Source organism: Scomber japonicus, chromosome 5 (assembly GCF_027409825.1).
Source record: "Scomber japonicus isolate fScoJap1 chromosome 5, fScoJap1.pri, whole genome shotgun sequence".
Taxonomy (NCBI): domain Eukaryota; kingdom Metazoa; phylum Chordata; class Actinopteri; order Scombriformes; family Scombridae; genus Scomber; species Scomber japonicus.
The window spans coordinates 13,480,433-13,490,840 of NC_070582.1; the positions used below are offsets into that span (position 1 = coordinate 13,480,433).

Here is a 10,408-nt window from a genome sequence, read left to right on the forward strand (position 1 = left end):
AACTAAATGTTTTATTTTTTTACCGAGTAACATCTTTCCACTGAATACATCTAGATCAACTTGATTTTTGTCTTGTTTTCAGGAAATGCCGTTTCTGTGGTCAGTGTTCTCACTCGTTGCTCATTATCTTGTGTCTGATCATTACTTTTAGACCTTCTCTTAACTGCTTCCTGCACAGTTTAACACTTATGATGCAATTTCCCTGTTTCTTGATCCCTTATCTTGGCACAGACACAGGCACACACACACACACACACACACACACACACATACACCGGTGACAACTGCATACATAACATTTTGATTACAGCAAAAAAGGAGAAGAAAAAGCTTGAAAGTGTTTAACTGGAAAACTGATGAAACAAAAGAGCGAGACAAGTGGGTATAAAGTCATATTAACTTAAGCAGACACAAAACACTGATTCTACACATATTTAGCTGGTGTAAACAAACATTTCAGTCAGCTTTGTAAACCAATTACACAATATAAATGAGATAAGACTAAAATTGGACGGAAATTATTGGGAACGTTTTTTCAGTGCACCTATAGACACAAAGCAGAAGCACTAAAATAGTGGTTTCATTGAGATATATTTCAGACTCGTGACCAGACAGGACACAAGCTGTGCACACATTGCCTGTCTCTTTGTCTACACTCCAGTCTCCTTCCTCTTTATGGAGCCTTGAAACCTCTGGTCCAGTCTGGTTTTGGAGAGCGTCTGAGGCCTGAGTTTGGGGCCGACTGGTGGACAGTTCTCATCCGTCTCTTCATCATAGATGGTGGGTGAGACAGTGGAGGAGCGGCGCTTGGCTCTGACAGCTTCTCCTTGCTGAACTCTCGGCAGAGCCCCCTGTTGTTGGTTCATGGCAGTGCGCAGGCAGTTGAGCCACTGCTGCTTGTGATAGACGTCATTGACGTGCAGGGTGTGGGACTGGCCATGGGAGGGGTCCACAGAGCTCACACGGAAGACATTTTTAGCTGGAGAGACAGAAATAAAAGCGATTTAAAAATAAATAAAAATTGGACAAGATCTCAGAAGGCTGCAAAGTCTTGAACACAAGAATCCCGTTTTAATGGCACGTCCTTTAAAAGATAGTTGACTTCTTTAAACCGTTTTTATTTACAGGTGAATTCAAACCTGCATTATGATTTTTTTGGAAGCAGAAATGAGCTGTGACATATAACTTCTTCTATTCACACATCCAACAGATACGAAGCTACACTAGCTTTCATTTTTAGTCATGTTTGTATACCTGTGCTTTTCATCCGTGTCCCTCTGATTTGAGACTCCTTACATGTAGTTAGTAGCTCAGACTAGAAATCACTCAAATCCTAACTATTGTTTTGGTCTTATTTTTTCTATGCACCTTATTGTTTTACTGTTTCATTCTTTGTTATACTTCTTGTAATCTAATAATTTCAGCATTTTTACCATTTGATCTGTTGGTATTTAGTGTTAAGCACTTTGTAATTGTTTGAGAAAGTGCTAAATAAATAATATCATAATGTTCCATGAACCTGATGAAGGTAAGTCCAGTATTCACCCTACCTTTAGCTCAGTTTTGCTCGCCACCAACACTAGAGGGAAATATCTGGCTGTTTAGTTGCTAAATGCTCCAATGTGTTTGCCTGCTAGTTGCTAATTTTATCTACTGTTTGGTACCAAGCAGTGTCAGAGGGTTTTTAGAGCTTTTTGTGTTGAAAACAGCTGCTTGTGGGTGAAAAACAACAGTATAAGAGAAGCAGCTGAAAGTGAACCAAAACTGTAAAGTTGTGGGCTGGATAATGCTTTATAGAGCTAAGGGGAACAATAAAGTCAGTGATATTTATCTATAAACAATCCGTTTTACATAAATGTGTGGATATTTGGTCTGCTGTAATAGTTTTATTTTGTTTAGTAAGGGTTAGGATTAGAATAAGCTGAAGTTCAGCCCATCCTCTTTGGCCCACTTTTTGTTTGTGCTTTCTTACTTTGACAAAAGAAAAGGAATTCTGCTGCTTTTGTCCTCCTGTCTTGTGAGTCTTATCATTTTACACTTCACTGGATGTCCTCTGGCACGTATGTGACAAATAGAAACGCTAATATAGAGGTTAGTCAAGAGAGACTGTGATTGGATCAAAAGTGTGCAAACTGTGCCGTGTATGAGAAGACAGAGTTCAATCTATATACCTTCAAGTACCCAGCACGGGCACACACACAGGTTTTCATTAATGAATGAATGAATTAAATTAATTAATACATTTAATTGTTAGCTGGATGTTGGGTGGAGCTATGTTGTAAATTGCGTGACATCACAAAACAACATGAACAAATAAGAACGATAATATGTTCTGTAAAACATATGTTTATGTAAGCTGTGCCGACCTGGCAGAGGTAACGTGAGTGAAAACACCTGAGTGGACTGTTGCTGTTTGGATGCTTTATCTGATGATCAAAGTATCATGTACAGTATCTGAAAATGTGCTTTCATTACAGCTGAACTTTGATGTGGTGCACTGCTGCTGCAGAATGATCATGAGGGAATCACTGCTACGGTCAAAACTGAAGCAAAGAAGACTGAAACAGGGATTTATTCCACGCCTAACTTAAGTGAATCATCACATATCAGGTATGGAATGAATCAGCAGACACTCCAGTTCAAGATAACACAACACTTCTGTTTGGATGTCAGCTTCTGAGCCACGACGAAGACCAAAATCTGGCCTGCAACAGACTAGGTAAGACTTGTTTTTAGCCTAGCCGATTGCAACAAATACCTTTTGCTTAGTCGTAATGCATATCATAAAAGACGAAGACTGCTGAAAAGACAAAAGTCTGAGCTGTATGATAGGCTCTTAAAGAATGGTGTTATAAAATAGGTTTTTCAAAAATTGTGCATCACCACAACCACAAGAGGTCCTTAAGGATACAGTCATAAATGTGCACAAAAAATATTAGGCTGATGGGTCTAGTTGTATACAAGATTAGCTGCAGATGGATAAACACATGACCAAATACATGATCCCCTCCAGCCTTACATCTGGCAGAGATAATACACTATTTCCAAGGCTGTTTCATCTTTTATTATATAAAAAAAGTCAGAAAATAGAAAAACTCTCATTACAGTTTCCCAGAGTGAAAGGTGAAGTCCTCAAATATATCAAATGTACAAATATATGAAGAGAGAAAAGCAGCAGATCACATCTGAAAAGGTTAAACTAGTAAATGTTTGACTTCTTTACTGGAACAATGACACAATGTTGTCGTCAGTTAATTGGTGTCAAAGTGCAACTGAGCTGCTACAACTAAGCTCACCTTTCTCTGCATTGGTGAAAGCCCCTCTGAAAGATCCCCCCATGCGGATCTCTCCATCCTGCAGGTCCTCCAGAGCCAAGTCCCGAACTGGGATGGGCTGTCGATACACCTGGAAGCAGCTCCTGTCATTACGAGTCACCGGTCGGGTCAGAACCAGCAGCTCAGAGAAGAGGAACACATGAAGCCTCTGCGAAGTTAAATATTAATAGAGAATAAAGGTCATTTTTTATTACAGCAGAAAGTTTATTACATGCGGAAGCTAAAGATGAATTCTTACCGAGCCACTCTTGTTCCGCAGCTCACCGTGACAGAGGAGGCCCTTACAGTTGTCTATGAGGGGGTCCCGCTGCTTTTCATCCAGATATTCCAGTTTGTCTATGTAATACTGGCACTCTGACTCCCCTTTCCTTACGTTGATATCAGACAGAATTCCCTGGATTATAGTGATCTGGATAATAAAAGTAGGACTGTTATCACTTGGCGATTTGGCTGAACTCCAACAAACAAGCCTGAATAACTTGATTAACTGAATTTGATGGATAAATATAAGCAAAAACAGTCCATAATTGCAAAGAAGTGTAATAAAGATATCATACAGCTCTCTCGAGACTGGTGACGTCTGGGTGATCAGGAGGAGTGTGTCTGAGGATCTCTCGCAGCAGCAGCGGGTATTTTACTAAGCGTGAGCGGGGGATATCCAGGAAGCTCCAGAGGTCCAGTTTCCTGCTGAAGGGAGACTCAAGGCAGCGCTGCAGGAAGTCTTGGACCCGCCTGTCCTGCTTCTTCTGGTCCAGCAGAGCTTTGGCTGCAAGCTGGTTGCTGCAGTAGTCTTTGTAAGCGTTCAGACCAGGCAGCTGAACAGGAAACAATCAAAGTTTTACACACAATAATGTTCTGATATGTGAAAGTGTTGATTAATCAATTAGTTACAGTTACAGTTATTTGAACTATAAAAGGTCAGACAATGGTGGAAAATGTCACTCATTGTTTCTGTAAAGGAAATTATTGTATGTACAAATACTTTTGTGAATTTATGAAAGTTTAAAAGGCTTAGTGACAGTCATAGAAATAATGTTTGTGTGTCTGAACAATATGTTTGTCTTTGAAAGAGAAACAAAGAATGTCTGTTTATTCTGAAACACATCCTGCTGTGTCTGTTTGAGTATAATCACGCAGAGAGCGGTCACAACAACAACTCCTAGAGGTTAGTGTGAAATGGGTTGAGAAATATTTGCTCCATTGTTCGGGGCTCACTGCTCTGTAGCAGATTGTATATCTGTATCAAATCTGTAGTATTAAAGAAAGTGTGATGATACTATATAAAGAGTTGTCTCTTTCCTCATTGAAGTCAAGTGTAAGAGGTAAGTACCTCGCATTTCCCAAAGCCTTATTGTGGAATATCAGATATCTTGTTTTGTTCTGACTAATTGTCCACAACCACAAGTTATTCTGTTTCCTATCATAAAAGATGAAAGAAACCAAAAAATATTCACACTTAAGAAGCAGGAACCAGAGAATTTTTTTTTCACAAAAAAACGAATTGATTATCCAAATAGTTGACAATTTTCTGTCGATCATCTAATTGATGAATTGTTGCAGCTCTGCTTCAAGTTAACATCCACTTAGTGTCTGTGTCTGTGTGTGTGTGTGTGTGTGTGTGTGTGTGTGTGTTACCATACACACCCAGTCTATTACTATCCGTCCGATCTGAGCTACTGTCCCATCAGGTCCAGTTCCCTCGGTCAGTTTCATCAGTAAGTCTGCAGAGAAAACAAGAAGCAGAAACAAATAAGAAAACAGACAAGAAGAGGGAACAATCAGAACAGTTTCACTCCTAAACAGGCACTGATTACTCACCCTCATGTAAGGGGATGTATGCATCCAGGTCCCCAAAAATATGCGCAAGTTCCTCCTCTGTTATGATGGAGAGCTTCAGCATGGGATCGTGGTATGCCTAAATGTAAGTTAGGCAGCCGTGTGAATGCCAAAAACCAAGTTAACAAAAAGGTAGGATGAATGTTTTTGTTTCTTGGTCTAATTTTGAAAATCAGTTTACCAACCTTTCGTGCAAGTTGGAGATCTTCGATGAGATCTTGTTCTCCCCTGTAAAGCTCATGAATCGCCTGGAGAATACATTTAGGAGGAGTTAGTTTTTCTGCTCTCTGAACCTTTTTTAGCTCAGCATACTCAAGACTTATACAACACTGAACTGCACCACCTCTTGTCTCTTGATCTCTTTGGTGGAGAATGAGCTCTTCTGATGAACATCGAGTGTCTCTGACCACAGCGTGCTGTTTCTACGTTTCGTGGGTGTGGGACCTGCTGCCTTGCTGCTGCCGCCTTTAAGGGACATCCCTGGTGACTTGGTATCACTACGTAACGACCTTGACTGGAAACAAAAAGTTGAATTATTTTATCATCAGAACACAAAGTTTGCTTACAGTTTGTAGAGTCTGCCAATATAAAACAAATATTTATGTTACCTGGATGGACTGGCCAAAGCGTCGCACTGCTCCATTCTTTGAAGGAGATATCAAGTTGACCAGGGATGAAACTTTGACCAGTGGTCGTACACGCTTGGTGTTTGGTTCCTGGGAATCAAGGAAATAAACTGTCTTCAATTCAACTCAAATGTAATATGGTAACACTGTAGGGGTGGAAGAATCCCCTGAATACTACTAGGATTTGTGCAATTTACTTTTATTTCTGTGTTTTTTTATTAGCAATATGTTATAATTTGTGATAATTGGATTCTTTAATTAATTTATATTTATATATTAGAATTGTTTCTACTTTTTATCATTTACTTTTTGGTATTTGTGGTTGTATCTAACTTTTGTATTTATGATTGTTATTTCCAATTAATACCAAATTTATCCATCTATAAAATATCTATATGGGGAAACCTTTTACAGTGCTGCTGAGTGTATTGTCACACCCCTACTGAATACTGTTACATACTGTATATTAGCTCCAGATTGTGCCTTGTGTAATAGCAAACACTTGGTATCTCTAAAACAGACGTTTTCAAAGTAGGAGGGGGGCCTCCCGAGGGGGGCTCCAAACAGTTTCAGGGGAGGCTCAGTGAATGGAAGAGAAAAAATATCAAAACACTAAAAAGTAGATTTTGTCTCTTTGGTTATACTTCAAAGATGCAGTAGTTTGACTGTTTTTGCCACTTTCCCAGGGTCATAAACTAATAAATGCTTTCAGACAGACTTTTATGTATTTATTGTAGTCTGAAGTATGTCAAACAACAGTATTCTATCTCGGCTCAATTGTTAAGTGCCTGTGGGATCAAATAACATAATCCTAAAAGGATCCAGGAACTGAGAAAAACTAAGAAAGTAGACTAACAGGGAGTGGGGGGGGGGGCTTTCCAAGCTTTGTCTGAGGGGAGGCCTGCAGTCTCAGACTTTGAAAACTCCCACTATAAAAGATAATTAACCTGCAATTTTTGAAAAACACAGACGGTCATTCAATAAGAGTTACTGTTGTGATATTTGATATTTCCACAATCCCTAAAGACTCTTCTTACCATCGAGATGATTAAATATTAAGTCTGCTGAATAATGAAAAACATTTTGAAGTTGTTTTTTATTGCTCACTGGACAGAAATGTTTTTATCCAGATGGTGAGGTGAAAAAATGACCATCATTAAGTCTTTTCAAATGACTGTCTGGGTTTTTCAAACCATGTTGGTTACTTAATTAAAGTTAGAGAAACTGATGGTTACCGCTGTGACCCAAATGTAGTCATACAATATACAATATACAATGTTTTAAATATTGTAGCACTACTACTTTTGTTTAGTGTGACAGCTAACTTACATTAAAGTTAAATGCTTTAGTATCAAACTGGAATTTTAAGTTGTTAACGCATTAAACTAAACAAATATATTGACTCAACCATTTTTTTTTTTATGTTATAGTGCCAATAGACCGCCATTTATGCACACGTGGCTGATTTCCTTTCACCATCATTTCCTCAGTCAGAATGTGTGCCAATGTCGTAGGCATAGTGGGATTATCCTGAGCTCATAACACACAAGAGCACTCCTGGCTGTCTGTGGTGAGGAGCTGAGTCATGCTGAGGGATTATAGCTTCTTGTTAGGACACATTCAAGGGTGCCAGACCAGAGTTGCACCCAACAGGCAGACTGTAAGCTGCCCTGACTCTCACCTTCAGGTCGAAACTGGACAGGCTGACTGTGTCATCGTCCTTCTCCTTGCGCTTTCTCTTCTGTAACAACAAAACAAAGCACATGTGTCTTTTAGAAGTCAGATGAGACTTCAAACAGTATATCTAGAGCAGCTTCTTTAATGCAAATGTGATGATATGATGAATGATGACATGCAATTTCAACTGTTAGTTGAGCTGCATGTATGGCTCATGACAGTCATGTCTCATTTTTATTCAGTCTATAAATAGATAATAATGCACAAAGATGGGATCAGTCTAACATGATGGTGTTGTGTTATTAACGTTAACTCACTAAACTGAAGTCCCATGGTGTCCCCGGAGTCAGAAACGTGAAGGAGCTGCCTCTCTGCAGCGGAGGCCTACAGGGAACCAAAGAAAAGGAAAAAAGAGTCATGATTGTGCACAGTGAAAACAAGATAGTGGTAGTTTGGTTTAATCTAGGTGGATCACTAATCAATCACATTTATCAAATAGAAGAAGGTAGGGAGAAACTGAATCATTGTTTTAATAAACTGGGAATGTATCAGAGCTCCATTGATTATATGAATTCTTTTGGTGCCGTTTTTGTTCATGTCGCTGTTATGTTTCAAATATGTCAAGTGCTGCGGGTGATGACTGAAGGGTCTTGATATTTAAAACCATATAAAGAGCTGCTCTGCTCTCCGCTGCTGCAGAAAGTCAGTTATGTTGACAAAACGATGCCGTTAGTTAGATATTTACAGTATGTCTCTCAGTCTGAGGGAGTGACACCATGAGGCTGCTGTCAATGCCAAATTCAGCTGAACAAACACAACCTGCTGTTAATGCGGCCTTCAAGTCGGTGGGATGAGATTTTTTGGGGGCAGAGGTCATGTTATCTTGTAAATAGAGTAGAAGGGCTGCAACTAACAGTGATTTTCATTATTGATTCATCTGTATTTTCTACATTGATCAATCAGTCAGAAAATGGTGTAAAAATGTGGACCACCCTTTACAAACCCCCCAAAATTTGATCCTAAAATGTCTGTTTTGTCCACAACCCAAAGATATTCAGTTTATCATCATAGAGGACTTTAGAACCCAGAATATATCCACATTTGGGTAGTTCCCTAAAAAAATGAAAAGGACAAAAAAATAAAACAAAGAATCAATTATCAAAATAATTTAAATACTTGGTGATTCATTTTACGTTGATTGATCGTTTCAGCTCTACAGAGTAGTAATTACATACTAATATTCATGTGGGTTAATATATACCGATATTATTGTTTAGTTATTAGTTTGAAAATTACGACTTTGTGAGAATGCTGTGAGACATTTCAGGTCAGTACAAATACCCAGTAAACTATGTCAGCAGATGTTAATATTGCCTCAAAGTACAAATACAGGTGCAATAGAGGCTGAACTAAGAGGACAAACCTGACTATAGGAAAGTGAAAAAGTCATGACATTGTATTGTGTTGCTATCCAGAATGTTGCATTTAAGTGCCAAAGCCAACTCCACAGTCATCCAGTATTTACATTACAAACAATACTGAACTGATAAAAACTGTAGTGGCTAATATTAATAGTATGCTGGCCTACGGTGTCTGAAATGAGACAATAAAGCAAATAACTGACACATTTTTTGTTAAACAATTAGTTTAATATATCATGAATAACTTAGTCAAACTATGTCAGCATATATTTTTTAGTTTAGTTTGTTGTTTTATTTACCTTCCCCCCTCCTTTTTGTTGTTTTTCTCCCATTCTTACATTTTGATTTATACTCTGTTGTATTATTGTTCATGTTACTTTATACACCTAATGTATACATTAACAAGTGTAATTATTTTGTAGTGCAGATTATAATAAACTCAATAAAAAGAGGAGGAAAATAACAATAACAATAATAATAATTGTGAAAATTGTTTACAAGTGAATTGATAATGAAAATTATGATTATATCAAGCCCTAATTAGTACTTTCACTCTTTGTTTTTCCATTACTAATGTAATAATAACAATGCAATCATACAACAAATGACAGCTTTGATGAAATGAGAGTTTTCTCTGCTTATCTCTAACAAAATTCAAACACCTAAAGACAGACATTTGTTATGTTAAACATTTTGTTACAGTTTCAAATTAAACTGCTGCATACTAGAGCATGGCATGAGACTTTACGGTTTCCGAGCTGTACTTGAAGGCATCGTTTGCCAGTTACTAGCTTTGTCAAAGTTGGTTGACGGCTGCACAAAAAGTCGTTTTTTTATATCCTCCAAACGGACCTTCAAATTAATAATCGCATATAATGAAACCGTATTTCGACATATGCACGTACTTTTTGGAGTTATTTCTCCGCAGTGTTTGAGGAGATTGCTCGGCGGCGCAGATGGATGTCCTCTTCTTTTTGTTTGCCACCGTCCTTCCAACAACTTCCTCATTTTCTTCCATTTTGCAGGAGGCTTCGTTTTGAAATCACTTAAAGTTGAGCCGAGACCAGGGTTGAATTTAGCGAATAAAAAAGTATAAACCCTATCCGTATAAAAACAACAGCAGAAGAAGAAAGAAAGCAGGAGGAGGAGATCGATGACAACAGACGAACAAACACACACCACGGCGGAAGTTTGAATATGGCGGATTCTTGGAAATGGACCAATCAGGAGAGAGCTCTGAGCTCCGCTGCTAGGATACCATGAGGTGGGAGGGGCCAGGGAGACCTTGAATGTAGCGGCTCGTTTAAAACACTTACTTTATAAAAGACTCATTTATATTGTGAATATTTCTTTATTAAACATGTGCACATATTGCATGTATTCACAAGTGGATGCCTGTTAATTTTAATATACTATAATAATGTTAAAAGACGACCACACAACCACAAACCTAAAAACACAAACCATCCCACCCCCCATCCTAATCTGCAGAGACCTCCCACCTACATATATA

The 10,408-nt window shown here is 38.4% G+C and overlaps 1 protein-coding gene across 1 annotated transcript; it reads right to left on the minus strand.

Annotated features, from left to right (window-relative positions):
- On the minus strand, nt 1-10,050 carry LOC128358399 (neuroepithelial cell-transforming gene 1 protein-like). The gene is made up of 12 exons (XM_053318652.1): nt 9,801-10,050; nt 7,792-7,858; nt 7,479-7,538; nt 5,780-5,887; nt 5,515-5,685; nt 5,357-5,419; nt 5,154-5,250; nt 4,980-5,056; nt 3,893-4,150; nt 3,574-3,744; nt 3,297-3,483; nt 1-979 (listed from the first exon to the last, which is right to left on the minus strand). Exons 1-12 carry the CDS (start codon nt 9,911-9,913, stop codon nt 651-653), a joined length of 1,701 nt encoding a protein of 566 aa, XP_053174627.1. The 5' UTR covers nt 9,914-10,050; the 3' UTR covers nt 1-650.
- Nucleotides 10,051-10,408: the final 358 nt, after the last annotated feature.

What these genes read in the sequence shown, in the direction of transcription:
- LOC128358399 (XM_053318652.1), bottom strand. Translation starts at nt 9,913, where the DNA reads ATGGAAGAAAATGAGGAAGTTGTTGGAAGGACGGTGGCAAACAAAAAG. An exon ending in GACGGATAGTAATAGACTGG is followed by an intron (nt 4,151 to 4,979) that starts GTGTGTATGGTA and finishes TTTCCTGTTCAG; the next exon opens with CTGCCTGGTCTGAACGCTTA. An exon ending in TTTCACCAATGCAGAGAAAG is followed by an intron (nt 980 to 3,296) that starts GTGAGCTTAGTT and finishes CTGTCTCTCCAG; the next exon opens with CTAAAAATGTCTTCCGTGTG.